At 43.5% G+C, this 16,302-nt stretch overlaps 1 protein-coding gene across 1 annotated transcript in view; it reads right to left on the bottom strand.

The window, feature by feature from the left end:
* Positions 1-1,862: 1,862 nt before the first annotated feature.
* Positions 1,863-16,302, bottom strand: part of Actn2 (actinin alpha 2) — a 65,174-nt gene continuing 50,734 nt past the window's right edge. The window contains exons 15-21 of the mRNA XM_015504352.2: positions 15,806-15,988; positions 13,338-13,472; positions 10,326-10,505; positions 7,272-7,418; positions 4,594-4,659; positions 3,538-3,696; positions 1,863-2,269 (exon numbers count right to left, since the gene is read on the bottom strand). Of these exons, the coding sequence (XP_015359838.1) occupies positions 2,111-2,269; positions 3,538-3,696; positions 4,594-4,659; positions 7,272-7,418; positions 10,326-10,505; positions 13,338-13,472; positions 15,806-15,988 (1,029 nt within the window). The 3' untranslated portion in view covers positions 1,863-2,110. The remainder of the gene's footprint in view (positions 2,270-3,537; positions 3,697-4,593; positions 4,660-7,271; positions 7,419-10,325; positions 10,506-13,337; positions 13,473-15,805; positions 15,989-16,302) is intronic.

The raw sequence follows: 16,302 nt of genomic DNA, 5'->3' as shown, positions 1-16,302 counted from the left end.
TGCATTAACCAAGACACCTGGTTATTCTTTGAAATAATAAAAAGAGATTCTTTTTTCATTTACAAATTTAGTTTAATTAATAACTCAGCATCAGAAATAAAAATGACTTCGAAAATGAGAATATAGACATGTTTATTGTTTTTCAGTTTATTTCCTTTCTTTACTTATTGGCAGATAATATGTTGATCCATTTTCGTTGCTGAATGTTGTGAAGAAGTTAGAAATTCAGGATGAGTAACTCACACCTTCCTTAAAATACATACAAGTCTCCCTGGTGGCAGCCTAAAGGAGAGTGACTCCCAGTTTCTCCCTGATGTTTATGGATGAGATATAGCACCTGCTTGAGATGAACCAGAGTCCAAAGCTGACCTGCACGCCACCCCAAAAGCACACACATAAACCAAAGGATCAAATAATCCAGGAATTTGGAAACAACCACCTACTTAATAATGAAACAAATCAATGAAATGCATAAAAGTCTAAGGTTCTAAATGGGCCAGTGTGATGAAAGTACCCGGTTACCCGACGGTTGTGAAAAGAAAGGATCACATTTTCCCATTTCCAGTCGAGGGTAGAAAGCTGAAAATCAGAGGAAACAGACTTGCTGATGGGCACCCTCCAGCTCCAGGACACTTTAGCTGCTGTTTGCAATGTTTTTATTTGTCTATAACTCATTTCATGATTATTAAAGATCCAGATATAACAAGAATCCCTGCCTTACTCTCCACGAGCTGTTACCACAGCGGGTCACAGCACACTACAGCTCAAGCAGAAAAGTGCACCAACATGAGGAAGGACGTAGACTGCAGGTGGCATCCTGAGCCACACAAGCCTGACAGAGACAAGGCCACAGACAAAGCCACACTCAGGGCTTGCTGGGAGGCCCTGTCCACACTGGTACTGGACAGCCAGCAGACGGGCAAACCTCAGGAGGCCACCTGAGAGCTAAGGAGAGGTTCTGCAGAGAGAGAAACGGCCTCCTGCCAAGTCTGGTTCCACTAAGGGGCCAAGGAGTGGCCTAAGGCAGGCCTGCTGGGGACCAGAAGGCACCCCGGGTGTCTCTTGTTGACAAGCAAGAGAGCTTACCTAAGGCTGCCTCTGGAGAACCTCTAGGAGCAAGCTCTGGAAAAGGCATGGGAATCTGGAAGCAACAGAGTTCTAAAAGCCTCATTCTACCTAATGGCTCCACCTCCGTCTCTGGCTGAACTGAGCTCCTCATTTTCTCAGGCCCTTCTCTGGGGAACAAGTATGCATCAGAACCCATCAATCAGGCTCTCTATTCCTGAAGAGTGAAGAGCTTCAGAACTTTATTACTGAAGATCTCCCGACTAGTCTGTGTCTTTCCCTGGCTCGTCATCTCCTAACATTTAATTCCACTGAAGAGATGACAGTATCACTTATACTTATGTAGAGCTAATCTTTGGGTAAGTGAGAAAATAAAACACTAAGAGCCCAAATATAGTCTCCTAGGGAGAATCATATATGCAAATTAGATATGAAGAATTCTTTTAAAAAATATCAAACAGCCAGGCACAGTGGTGCACACCTATAATCCCAGCAGCTAGGAAGGCTGAGGCAGGAGGATCATGAGTTCAAAGCCAGCCTTAGCAACTTAGCAAGGCTGAAAGCAATTTAGTGACACCATGTCTCTAAATAAAATACAAAACAGGGTTGGGGATGTGGCTCAATGGTGCCCATTGGTTCAATCCCCAGTAACAAAAAAATAATAATTATCAAACATTTACCAATTTGAGATTCCCCCTCCCCACCAACTTAGATATTTGGGATTTTCATTTTTTCATTTTTCTTCTATCCCTAGATCTTGCTAATTTCTAGGTACTCAAGTAATTTGCTTTACTTAATCAAAGAAACAAACTAATTTGATACTTTATTACATTTAGCTAAGGATTCAGAAATAAAGAGACCTACTTACAAAGCACACTGTCATACACTATCGAAACTCCATTTCAGCCATGTTACCATCCTGGCAAAGACCGAGATGCTTGTATATTCTCTTAACTTATAAAGTTTGTCAAAGTTTCCAGGAAACAAACTATGACTTCAGCTTTTATTGTGTTCTGATGGGATCAATGATTACAAAACCCAGGCATCACAGATCACTCTCCCCATAAAGTGCAGAAGAGAACGCAGTGTAATCCAGCGCACCAGGCACGCTGCCAGGGCCAGAGTAGGGAGGCATCCTCTTGATGCAGTACTGGGCCTGATCTGGGGGCAGCTCTCGACGAAGCTCCTCCGCCAGGATGTACGGCTGGAAAACACACACAAGTGTTTGCAAAGCCAGTCAAAGAAACACTGGAACATAAGCAGTTTCACTACTTTCAATACAACATTTCTTACATTTGTCATCTAAATTTCTTAACAGGTAAAGGTATAGTTGGGTTACATTATACACTGATGAGAATGCAGGGCTATTTCACATGGTGGAATTGGTATTAAAAACAAAAATGTATATATATGTGCTTTTAGAAAATGGAGTCATTTTCCCACTCAGTATATTTTTACTTAAAAACTGAAAATATATTGCCACTGGAGAAAACGTCTCCATAATATGATATTGACACATTTAATGATGGGGCTCCTTTTTAAAATGTCAAATATCCATGGAGAAATAGGACAAATTCTGGTAAAGACGACTGACAAGTAAGATAATATCATAGTATGACTTATTTTTTTTTTAACTTTTATTTTTTAGTTTTCGGTGGACACAATATCTTTATTTTATTTTTATATGGTGCTGAGGATCGAACCCAGTGCCCCGCGCAAGCCATGTGAGCGCGCTACCCTTGAGCCACATCCCCAGCCCTCATAACAGGAGCTTCCCTGGGGGTTGGTCACACATGGTTTACTACTTCCTAAATCCTTTGCACTCTCCCTCCGCATGCTTTAAACAAACTTCTTATTTTTGAGATAGCTGATCCTGTCTGATTTTTATGGTAATAAACATGGCTGTACTGATGTGTTTTAATATCCTAACTTTCTTGCAGGACTCTTTTTCCCCTCTCAACCAGATCAGAGAGTAAAATAATCCTATCCCAGACTGAATTTATGTATCCTAAGAAATTTTTATTGTTTGAGGGGTGGTATTTAAAAGCTCTGAACTTTCAGTTAAATTCTTGCTTAGTTTTAGGCATGTGTCATGAGAGTCTTGCCCAAAAGTCTTGCAACTTTTCTCTGGGGGATGGGCATGAAGTCAGGGTCCCTGGCCCTTAGTGGAAGAGCTTAACAGTTCTGTAATACCTGAACTACAATAGTTTCTTCTTTCTGAATCACACCTATTAAACCAGAATGCACAATGGGGTTGAACCATTAACCATAAACCTTAACATACACATACATCTACCAAATGCACACTACTGCTCCCATAACACTAGCATGAGGCCTGAGCACAAATGACAGGCAGGGAAGATCTGTGTTTCCTCTGAGGTCACCTCTGTGCTGCTTTCCACATTCAGTGCTAATATACCAGGGGTACTGGTATTAGAATGTTAAAGTGAAAGGAAATCCATCAATACAGACCTTATCAGAAGCCAGAATTCTGAAGGAGGCAATGACCTGCTCAGCAGTGTCTGTGTCAGCTGTCTCTCTAGTCATGAAGTCAATGAAGGACTGGAAGGTGACAGTGCCTTGTCCATTGGGATCAACCAGGGTCATAATTCGGGCAAATTCAGCTTCACCCTGAGGCCAAGGGCAAAGAGGTAATAAATTCCTTTGTGTTTGAAACCTTAATCTGCAATTCCTTTCAGTCTCTGGAAGGGATTCCCTTTAGGGTGACTGAGGTTTATTGTCATCAAATACATAAAGGTTGCTGTAGCACCAAGCTAGAATGTCAATGCCCTTCCTCTCTGTGACCCATTTGCATTCCTTGGTCATAATACAAATGTCAAAGAGTAACTTGGAGCAGATTGATTCTTTTTTCAGGTTACAAGAAAGAAGAGATGTTGCTAAACAGGAAGGCAGTTCAGAGATGGTGCTCGTGATCTTATTTTAAACTTTGGGAGGGAAGCAAAGCAAGTCATGTTTAAAATATGTATTAATGGGCAACACAGAAGTATGAGTATATTGGAACCATTACAACTCCAATACACTCATACTTTAAAAATTTTTTTTGATATTTAGGACTGAACCCAGGGGCACTTTAACACTGAGCTACATCCCCAGCCCCCCCCACATCTTTTTTTCAAAGATGCAGACTGAGTTGCTGAGGCTGTCCTGGAACTTGCAATCCTCCTCTGCTTAGCCCCCCAGCCAGCTGTAATTACAGGTGTGTGCCACCACGCTCAACTAGGATGCAAATTATATCAATAACCCTGTTAAAAATCATAAAGGAAGCCCAGACTCTTGATTTCTTCATTAGGAAAAAAAATCTGACCAATTTCTGGAAAAAATGTGTGTGTTTGACTCTGTAAAATTATTTTTACATAGCAACAGGGAAACCTTAAAAAAATATTCTTCTGTGTAATGAAAATTAACAACCCTAAATGTTCTACCTTACATTTAAGTGTGTCATTTTCTATAATATAAACTCAAACTCAATAAAATCAGATCTTAGCACAATTTCAACTTCTGTCTTACCAAGTCATAACCCATGGAAATGAGGCAGGCTCTGAAGTCCTCATGGTCCATCAAGCCATTCTTCCTCTGTTGGCAAAAGCAAGGAACAGTAAAGTGGGAATTAGAAGTGATATGAGCAGCTCTGCTCGGCCAAGTGAGCAAAATCAAGTAAGGGAAGGGCCACTTTGAACTCTGCCAAGATCACAATGGTCATCACTGACTTAAAGGAAAGATGGATCTGACAACACAAGGATGTTATCAATAATTATTTAAAAGGAATGGGGGCTGAGTGGCAATAAAAACTAGACAAAAATGAGACCACAGGGTCAAGAAGGTAGCAAAGGAACTGGATGGGAGCTCAGTGCTCCCCCTACTGATGACAGAACACTGCAAATGTTCTGAGACATGCTCTCAATGGCCCTGGTGAGTCATCAGTTGTAAAATTTTCCCAAGATGAGAGCGTTTTTCTGAACTGAAACAACTGGAAAGTCAATAGGCCCTTGGGCCAGGATGCAGTAGCTATTCCATGTTGCAAATTCAGCCTCTGAAAATTCAATGAGGGTGTGCAGGAAGCAGTGTGCAATACTGTCCCTCATGACAATCGTTTTCCCAGCTGAGGAAGGCCAGTCACAAGGGTGAACCCAGTGCATCAGAAATGGGGGTCAATGCAAAGCCCTGGATGTGATGAGAAGCGCACAGCTGCACTGGAGATGTGTTTCAGGGTTCTGGGGGTGGGGCAGCTAACATGAAGCATCAGCATCAAGTAAAGACATCACCTTTACTGGCCAAACCACTTATTCAATCGGGTATTTTCTGGTGCTTCTGTCCACCAAGGAAGCAGTCAGTCCCCAAAACTAATGTCAGGTCCTCTTCCTTCCAAGAACAGAATGTCACAGGCCTGTTCTTAGGCCTACATGCCTGGCCCCCCACTGCCCGACCTGCTCAGGACTGCCCTGCAGCCCTCCTCACTGACATGTCCTCCACCAATGTCTCTGCCTCTCCTCCTCTGGCTCTTGCATCTCCTTGAAACACAACACTTCCCTAAGATCAGCCTTTCTCTTTTCTTCCTCCCTGAACTATATCTTGACAGAGATGACTGTTTCATGGTGACTCATAACCTTCAGTTTTGAACCCTAGAAATGGATTTCTCCTGCCCAGGGGACCTCACTGCTGCAAAGGCTCAGGAGCACCCCTTTCTCCATGTCCTCAGACTAAATTTCCATGTTGTTTAACCTTTTCCCCCTCCCTCAGGCCCAAATCCCATCAAGTTCTGTCAGACATCTGTTTCCTCCTCAGACCTGCCCTTGTCTTCATCTTTACCTCCTATCTGTCCACCCAGGAGCTCCTGTTTCCCTTCCCTCCTGTTGCCCTCTGCTTGCTTTCTCTCCCACCCTCACTTCAGCCTGTCTTACATCTGAGAGGTGCGGTCAGGCACTTTCTCTGAAGCACAGATCTGGTCAGGTCACACCTGTGCTCTACAACCTTCAATGGCTCTCTTCCATCTAGGGAAGAATCCCTCCATGCACATTCTCTGCGCCTCAACATTCCCAGATTATTGTTACTTGAGAAGATGAAGCAAAATGCACTGTATCCCTGACAGCTCTCCCACACTCCAAACTCTGCTTCCTTATTTCTAAGACATGACCTCCTTAGTGTTAACACAGCCAAACCTTTAAACTTGGCAAATTCTACAAGGCTCTCCTTTGGACTTTTTGTTGTAAAAGACTGTCTTATTACCTTGGATTTAAATCAATGTGCAACCCAAATGAGCAAGAAATGTCCTTCAGCAAGCCCAGCAGATCTGAGCAGGGATGATGGTAAAATTCTCCCCTCCATGGAGAAAAATGACTTGGACTTCAATGATTGAAATCAGATCAGAGTTGAAGAACGGTTCTGAACTAGAAAGTGGTGCTCAAGCCCAACAAATGTCATCCTCCATCTCTGCACAGAATTCTTTACTTGTGCCTTTCAGCTCCCTTATCAGAAATCCAGTGTCTGTACTCTTCCTAGGCCCAGCTTAGGCTGGCCTGGCCAGCAGACATTTAAAAAATCATTTACTGGAATTTGCAAACCATCAATAGGGCCCAATACAAAGTAATAGGATGTTCTTTTTTAAGCTACCCTTAGCAATTGGAATGTGGCCTTATGTTTAACTACATAATTAGTAAAGGGAATTTTCTCATAATTTTATTCAATATTATTAAAATAAAGATACTAGATAATATTTTACAAGCAGTACGTAACTTTTCATATACTTTACTGTGAATGTTATCACCATTTTGTGGGTCCATTTTTCTTACCGTGAGTCAATTTTGTTAATCAATCATTAGATGTTTTACGTAGTTACTAGGAAAAGTACATCAGAGTTTTGCAACCAAATCTTTACAAAATGACTAAAATACAACAACCACACCTTGTTAAGGACATACTTTCAGTAAGAACAAATGGGACTCTGATATCCACTACAAATGCATTCATTGACAGCTGCAAGACATGGTTCACAGCCTGCACCTCAGGTCACGGGAGCAACGTCAGCTGTGCATACCTTCTTTTGGTGGCTACTTTCCTGTGGCATTACTCAACCAGTTTCCCTGTAAACTTTTTGGGGTGTTAAGACTTAAGGTAATAGCATGCATATTATTTCAGACTCATTGTTTGGTGTCCACAGAACTGCCTTTCAAATAAGCAGAGTGCAGTACCCTGTCGAAGTGGTTGAAGGAGGCTCTGAACTCATTCATCTGCTCCTGGGTGATGCCCTTCGCATCCCTCGTCAGGATCTGGGTCTCCACCTCGTTGATGGTTCTGGCAATGGTGGTCAGCAGCAGCTCCCATCCAACACGGATGTGCTACCAAGGGAAAAAGGCAATGATAAATTCTCAGTTTTTCTAGCAATATCAACCTTGCCTCTTCGTTTTCACAACAGGAGAGCTGACCCAAAAGGAGGGCCTGCTATAGACATTCCTATACTTTTTAAATTTTTTTTATTTGTTTTAATTAGTTACACATGACAGTACAATGATCTTGACATATCATACATTTGAATCAGATGGGGTATAACTTCTCATTTTTCTGAGTGTACAGGTTGCAGAATCACATTGGTCATGCAGTCACGTATATACATACAGCAATACAAGTGTCTATTTTATTCTGCTGCCCTTCCTATCCCCCCTTCCCCTCCCCTCCGCTCCCATCACTTCTCTCTACCCAATCTAATGTGACACACTTTTTTTTCCCCTCACATCATCATACATGTATTCTGTATAACGATGAGGGTCTCCTTCCATCTTCTGTGCAGTTCCCCTTCTCCCTCCCTTTCCCTCCCATCTCTCTTCTCTATTTAGTGGTAATCTTCTTCTCATGTTCTTCCTCCCTACCCCATTTTGAGTCACCCCCCTTATATCAGAGAAGACATTCGGCATTTGTTTTTTAGGGATTGGCTAACTTCACTTAGCATAATCTGCTCTAATGCCATCCATTTCCCTGCAAATGCCATGATCTTGTTATTTTTTAGTGCTGAGTAATATTCCATTGTGTATAAATGCCACATTTTTTTTTTATCCATTCATCCACTGAAGGGCATCTAGGTTGGTTCCACAGTCTAGCTATTGTGAATTGTGCTGCTATAACCATTGATGTGGCTATGTCCCTGTACTATGCTGTTTTTAGGTCTTTTGGGTATAGTCCGAGAAGGGGAATAACTGGGTCAAATGGTGGTTCCATTCCCAGCTTTCCAAGGAATCTCCATACTGCTTTCCAAATTGGCTGCACCAATTTGCAGTCTCACCAGCAATGTATGAGTGTACCTTTTTCCCTGCATCCTCACCAGCACTTGTTGTTGTTTGACTTCATAATGGCGGTCATTCTTACTGGAGTGAGATGGTATCTTAGAGTAGTTTTAATTTGCATTTCTCTGATTGCTAAAGATAGTGAGCATTTTTTCATGTATTTGTTGATTGAATGTATACCCTCTTCTGAGAAGTGTCTGCTCAGGTCCTTGGCCCATTTGTTGATTGGGTTATTTTTTTTGCTGATGATATGATCCTATACCTAGCAGACCCAAAAGGTTCTACCAAGAAACTTCTAGAACTAGTAAATGAATTCAGCAAAGTGGCAGGATATAAAATCAATACCCATAAATCAAAGGCATTCCTGTATATCAGTGACAAATCCTCTGAAATGGAAATGAGGAAAACTACCCCATTCACAATATCCTCAAAAAAAAAAAAAATACTTGGGAATCAACTTAACAAAAGAGGTGAAAGATCTATACAATGAAAACTACAGAACCCTAAAGAGAGAGAGAAGAAGACCTTAGAAGATGGAAAGATATACCTTGCTCATGGATAGGCAAAATTAATATTATTAAAATGGCCATATTACCAAAAGCACTTTACAGATTCAATGTGATTCCTATCAAAATCCCAAGGGCATTCCTTGCAGAAATAAAAAAAGCAATCAAGAAATTCATCTGGAAAAATAAGAGACCCAGAATAACTAAAGCAATTCTAAGCAGGAAGAGTGAAACAGGTGGTATCGTTATACCAGATTTTAAACTATACTACAGCGCAATAGTAACAAAAACAGCATGGTCCTGGCACCAAAACAGGCTGGTAGACCAATGGTACAGAATAGAGGACACAGAGACCAACCCACAAAATTACAACTACCTTATGTTAGACAAAGGTGATAAAAGCATTCAATGGAGAAAGGATAGCATCTTCAACAAATGGTGCTGGGAAAACTGGAAATCCATAGGCAACAAAATGAAATTGAATCCTTTTCTCTCACCATGCACAAAAGTTAACTCAAAATGGATCAAGGAGCTAGGAATCAAACCAGAGACTCTGCGTCTAATAGAAGAAAAAGTTGGCCCTAATCTCCATCACGTGGGGTCAGGCCCCAAATTCCTTAATAAGACACCTATAGCACAAGAGTTAAAACCAAGAATCAACATATGGGATGAATTCAAACTAAAAAGTTTTTTCTCAGCAAGAGAAATAATATGTGAAGTGAATAGGGAGCCTACATCCTGGGAACAAATTTTTTACCCCTCACACATCAGATAGAGCTCTAAGCTCTAGGGTATACAAAGAACTAAAAAAGTTAAACAACAACAAAAAAAACAAATAACCCAATTGACATTCCTATACTTTAGAAAAAATTCTACCCTAGTCTATAGTGGGAAGTACTCAGAAGTGAGATCAGGGTTTCACCATTCACAGACCACTCTTCCGTGAATGTTCTGAAAACGTGAAGCACGTCCGAGTCTTTGCTGTTCTCCTTAGGTTGGGGGTTTAAAGGCCAAAAACTGAGAAAGGGCTTCATCGTTATTTTTAATGATACAATAAATATCTATCAGTGACAACTGGAACTCTGTGGATTAGACTGACAGTGAATAGCCTATTTGTCATTGAAGCTATCTTTCCATTTATCAAGAAGCAGGATGAGCCCTGAGTTATACCTGCTGGCTCCCAGGGAGACCAAATTGGGCCAAATTGTAGATGTGGCAGTAGTCTAATTTCTGGTACTCTCCCCAAAGAGGCATAATGACTTCATTGTGTTGAGTAATAATGCTGTTAACTATGAACTCACACTTGATGTAGTGCACAGAGTCTTTTCATACAGCAACTAGAAAGGCTTACCACCCTCTGATGTTCACACTTGGAGAATTCAGCAGGAACAAAGCACAGAAGTGAACCCAGAGCACACCAGCCACTGAGAGCAGCAAGAGTAGCCCACTGCCTGGTGCTTACCTCCATTGTGTAGTTGGTGTGCTTGTTGTCAAAGACCAAGGCCTCTTGGATGAGCTGGTGGTCTCCTTCCAGCTTGTCTATGTTGTTCTTGTAGTTGATGATATTGTGCTCATACTGCTTCAGCTGGTTCATCTGGTCTTCCAGTGCCCCTGTGATCTGGATGGAGCTCCGGGCAATCTCCTAGGGAAGACACGTGGGCGAGACAGGGAGAGGTGAGCAGAGCTAGGAAGTAGTGCTGTGAGAGTCATCGGTCATGACTGCACAAGATGCCACACCATATCAGGCAGCAGCCCAAGTCACTTGATGTCCCCAGACACAGTGGGAGAGGGACAGGGTCACAGTGTTAGAGTCTGTAAACAAGTCAAAATAACACCTGGCATTTAGCCAGGGGAATGTTAGAGTTCGTAAACAAGTCTGGATGGTGCCTGGCAAAATGTCAGAGGGAGTGGTTTGAGAAGTAACAAAACCGAGCCATTAGGTGTAGAGATTCCTGATTGGTTGACTGATGTATCTAGTTTATGCTAATTAGATAAGCTGTGTGGAATGTATAAATACTGCTCCTGTCCTGCAATAAACGGCTTCCACTCTTGCTGTATCAACGTACACAAGTTATTCGTCACCCCCCCAGTTATTTTGCTGCAGCCGGACTGCGGCAGATGGTGGCCGGTTACAGGGAGCCCCGGGACACTCGGGGGTAAGTGACGAAAAAAAAGCTGCCCGTCCATAGATAGGACGGGAGCAATCTGCTCGTCCCTAGGCAGATAGGGCGAGAGGAAAAATGGTCATTTCAAGAAAATGGAGAAGATTGATACAGTATGTTTGTGTCTTGTTTTGTCTCAGTGTATTGTATTGTCTTTGTGATGAAAATATGGAAGGGGTGAGAAGTAAATTACTAAGGGAAGGAGGCACCCCAGTGGAACCAAGAATAGTTAGGGCATGTGTTGATAAGAGCCCAGGAACTCTAGTCAGAAAGAAAAAGAAAGTTCAGAAGAAGAAAGATTATCAGAGGAGGAAGGATTATCAGGAAAAAAGTTGCAACAAAAGGCTATTACTAAATACTTTTCGTTACCGGAGGGTGCGTGAAGCGGAGAGGCGGCTGCCAAGTGTGCAAGCCGGTCACAGCGCAGCAAGGATTTTCCAAGAGGCGGTGGCGACTGGCCCTTCCCCGCCTCCTGGCCGGGGAGCTGGCTCTTCCACTGCCGCGAACCCAAATCTAGACCTGACCTTGAGGCACAGTCTCGCAGGCTCTTGCTCCCTGTGCCCAGTAGCAGTTTGAGTCCGGGACACTCCCCAGGGCCATCTGGGGCTGCCCAGGCACTACAGCCAGCAGAAGATGCTACTGGTGTCCCTGATGTTTGGTCATTTTCAATGCCAATAACTAAGCTACAATGGTTCTCCCACACCTGGAAGCTGATGAGTAATGAGCACTATTAATGCTTATTTCAAATGCAAAAAAAACAAAAAAAACCTTGAGATAATGTACTAAATTGTTCAGAAGGTTGTTTTCTTAGTAGAATGCTACAGGATTTTCTTTAGCCATCCGGAGTTCCTGCCTTCGTCCCAGTGCCGGTAAAGACCAAGGTGGAAGAATTTCCAGTGTTGCTGAAAACCGGACGAGACTTCGGCTGAGAAACAGACGAGACTTCGGATCAAGCTAGCTGCCTGCAGAACTTACCTGGACTGTGATTTAAGCTAGCTGCCTGCAGAACTTACCTGGATTGTGATTTACCTGGACTGTGAGTTAATCTATTGAGACACTGCTTTACCTGGACTGAGACAACAAACTGTAATCTATAACAAATTGTAACTCAGTATCTTTCCAAATGGTGTCATTGCTGATATAATTTTTCCAAGGGCTTCTTGCATGGAGCCATCAATTGGCTTGGTATTGTGGCATTTTGTATCCTCCCTTTCTGTTTGTAGCAGGTTATTTATGGTGTTTCTGTAAAAACCACTATGGTTGTTATTTAAATTAAACAAAAGGGGGAAATGTTAGAGTCTGTAAACAAGTCAAAATAACACCTGGCATTTAGCCAGGGGAATGTTAGAGTTCGTAAACAAGTCTGGATGGTGCCTGGCAAAATGTCAGAGGGAGTGGTTTGAGAAGTAACAAAACCGAGCCATTAGGTGTAGAGATTCCTGATTGGTTGACTGATGTATCTAGTTTATGCTAATTAGATAAGCTGTGTGGAATGTATAAATACTGCTCCTGTCCTGCAATAAACGGCTTCCACTCTTGCTGTATCAACGTACACAAGTTATTCGTCACCCCCCCAGTTATTTTGCTGCAGCCGGACTGCGGCATCACAGGATAGAACAAAGTCTGGTTCTGGTCTACCTGGAGAATGGGAAAAGGTCTCCCAGAATCTACATGGAACAGCAAAGGCATGAAGACGTGAGCCCTGACCATCATCTTGCACTGGGAGCAAAACTTCCTGGGCCAGTAACCTGGTTCTTCGGTGGTGGGGGGGGGGGGGAGCCAACTGCCTGGGGAGAGCTACCATGCAGATGGCGACACCCTCCAGCACGAGAATTTCTTACAGTTTTAGATATTCTTTCCTTTGGGAAAAAGTTAACATTTTATCACCAAAAGAGAGATAGAGAAATGTCTCCTGGCTGCTCTTGGTGATGAAATGAACCCAGACCTCAACACCATTCATAGACCACTCTTCCGTGAATGTTCTGAAAACGTGAAGCACGTCTGAGTCTTTGCTGTTCTCCTTAGGTTGGGGGTTTAAAGGCCAAAAACTGAGAAAGGGCTTCATCGTTATTTTTAATGACACAATAAATATCTATCAGTGAGAATGTCCTTGCCCCCTTCATTGGGCACCCACCAAGCTCCCACGTGTGCCAGGCACCCAGAGTCCACAACAGCCCCAGGGCTGGAAAGATACAGCCCCATATAAAAACAGAATGAATGGGGCAACCAGAATCCACAGCCCGGAGGCACCACTCTGTCACTAAGGGACTGGCTGCCAGGCCTATGGACAGCCGGAGAAGGGTGTGACCTACCTCCATCTTGTTCTGGATCCAGGGACCAATGGCATTGGCCTGGGCAGCAAATTGGCGCCTCAGGCGCTCATTAGCATGCTGGCGAGCCAGCTCCTCTTGCAGGGATTGATCTCTGATGGGCACCAGCTGCTTCACCTGTCAGGGCCCAAGGACAAGGGGTGAATAGCCAGCTCTGGTCTCCTAGGAATGGCCACAGGATAGCAGTCCAAGGAGTTGGTGGGAGTGGAGAGAGAGAGAAGGCGGGGAAGATAGAAGAGGAGGAAAGGGGAAGTGGGGTAAGGGTGAAGAGAGGGAAGAGAAGTGGGATAGGGGTGAGGAGAGGGAGCGGAAGTGGGGTAGGGGACAAGAGAGGGAGGGGAAGTGGGGTAGGGGACAAGAGGAAGGGGAGTGAGGTGGGGGACATGAGAGGGAGGGGAAGTGGGGCAGGAGAGGGAGGGGAAGTGGGGTGGGAGGAGGAGAGGGAGGGGAAGTAGAGTAAGGGAGAGGAGGGGGAGAAGTGGGAGTCCCTCCTGTGGGGGGACTAGCTGTGACTGCACCTGGTGCCACCAAGGCTTGTAGAGTACAGGGTGTGTAAGAGCCTCTATCAGGCACACCACCATCCCTCCTCCCAGGAGAGCTCCTCCTGTGGCACCCATGCCACAGAGCCAGGTCTACAATGTAGCAGATTTGTGAACTTGGATGAGGGGGTAACTGCTATCTTTATTTTCATTCTCTCTGATTCAAAGTTAGCAATTTTTTCCATTACGCAGGTGTGCAGCAAATCCACAGCATGCCTTGCCATCCCTGAGACATCACAGCAGAAATCCCAGAGGTTCAGGCACCAGCTACTGCTGCCTCTGATAAATCATGTGCTCTCAGCTCTACTCCAAGATCATCAGCAGATATGAGGTCTTAATTTTAACGTATTAGTAAAGAGGCACGTGCATTACTATATCCCAACTTCAAAAATATTTTAATAACTATATCTCAGTGTAATTCACTTCCTTCATAGTCCTACATATTCTATGAATGTGTAAACATCATCATCTAGGTATCCTCAGGCTCCCCAGCCTGCTGAAGCTCTCCATGACCCATGTGATCACAGAAGCCCTGCTTGGCCAAGGTCTACTTCCAGAGAAGAGTGGCACCTGGCCTGCACACTTGTGAGTCACTTTTTAAGGCTATGCCTCAGTGCTCTCTGAAAAGGCAGGAAAACTACTGCAGAAATCTTTTTTTGTGTCATCTACAAAACTGCTGTTGAAGGCAATATTTGCCAGAGTCCCTTTTATGAAAATTCATATGGCCAACTGCCCTATAAATTACTGAGGGGAAAAAAGTACATCTCACTTTAAGAAATTATATACATCCTTTTGTTGTTGTTAAAGGGAACTACTCAGCTCAGTTTCCCTTTTCTCTTTTCTTGGCCAGAAGACCAGAACTAACTTCAAAGCTCTTAGGCAGACAACTGGGGATGTGGTTCAGTGGTCGAGTGCTTGCCTAGTATACAGTAGGCCCTGGGTTTTATCTCCAGTGCAGTGGATGGGGGTGGGGAACACACACAATAAAAACCTCTCATGCAATGACTGTCTCTGACATGAATACTGGCCTCCTTTCCATGCCGTTTCTGTCCCCTCTTTGGCACTGCTTGTAACTAACCCTTGCTTCTCTTTAAAATGAGACCAAAAGGCCAGGCACAGTGCTGTACATGTGTGATCCCATCAACTTAGGAAGCTGAGGCAGGAGGACTGCAAGTTCAAGGCTAGCCTCAGCAACTCAGGGGACCCTGTCTCAAAATAAAAAGGGCTGGAGATGTCACTCAGTGATAAAGCATCCCTGGGTTCAATCCCCAGTACAAAAAGAAAAAGAAACAAAAGGGCTCAAAATGAGCCCACTTTGACTATAAACTTGTGAATAGTTTCTCCAAACTCAAAGAGCAACAAAAGTTAGTAGCAATATTTTGTCCCTCAAATGTATTTTTGTAAGTGACTTTTTAAAAAAAATATTTTCGTTGCAGATGAACACAATACCTTTATTTTGTTTATTTGGTTTTCTGAATGTAGTGCTAGGGATCAAACCCAGTGTCTAACGTGTGCTAAGCAAGCACTCTACCACTGAGCCACAAACCCCAGCCCTCTAAGTGACTCTTTTAAATTTAAAACTCACACATTTGGTATATAATTCAGTCTAAAAATTCTATAATGAAATACTATGGGCAAGCTGATTTCCCCAAATTCAGCTGGCATTTTAGGAACCGTTTCCCTAATAGCATTAGCATCACAATCTACTAATTTTGCCAAAATCTATAAGATTTTCCTTACATAAAGTAATCTCAACTTTCTTTTCCAAGAACCACAAAGGCTACCAACTGGCATTCAGAGTGTGAAATTCTGGGACGAAGGAAAATCCGGCCTATGAGGCCAGATGGCAGTCACCCTAGTGCCCCAGGTGCTCCCCTCTCCCCTCAACCCCAGCTTCAAGATGCTGCCTACCTTGTCCCACTTGGTGCGGATCTCATCCATGGTGACGGTGCTGTATGGGTTGCTTGAGCTGATCCTGATGTTGTAGCTCTGAATCACCTTCTCTACCTCATTCTGGATGGCCATGATGGACTGCCGCTCCCCATCTGCCTCGGGCAGCGTAGCCTTGAACTGCTCATGGGCAGTGATCAAACTCTGCACCAGGGAACAAGGGAGAAAACCCAGATTACCCTCAGTTTCACAGGCTTTGATGTTCACATACAGGAGTGTCTGTATGTTACCTGCAGGCACCTCTGGAGAAAAACAAAGCCTGCATGTTTTACAAAAGCTCTGCCTAGAAAAAACAATTCTTTTCTTCTTCAAAAAAATCACCTTTGCCTTCATTATGTCTGGGCCCTGCTACTGTTGAGGTCTTACTGTCTGCTGAAAAAGAGAACTTAGCTGCCCTTTCTAGCAACAGCTGTTCTTCTCAGCCCTGTACTCATCACTTGCTACCTCATTTATAACTA

Source organism: Marmota marmota, unplaced genomic scaffold, assembly GCF_001458135.2.
Source record: "Marmota marmota marmota unplaced genomic scaffold, marMar, whole genome shotgun sequence".
Classification (NCBI taxonomy): Eukaryota; Metazoa; Chordata; class Mammalia; order Rodentia; family Sciuridae; genus Marmota; species Marmota marmota.
This window is presented reverse-complemented; position numbering and strand designations above follow the sequence as displayed.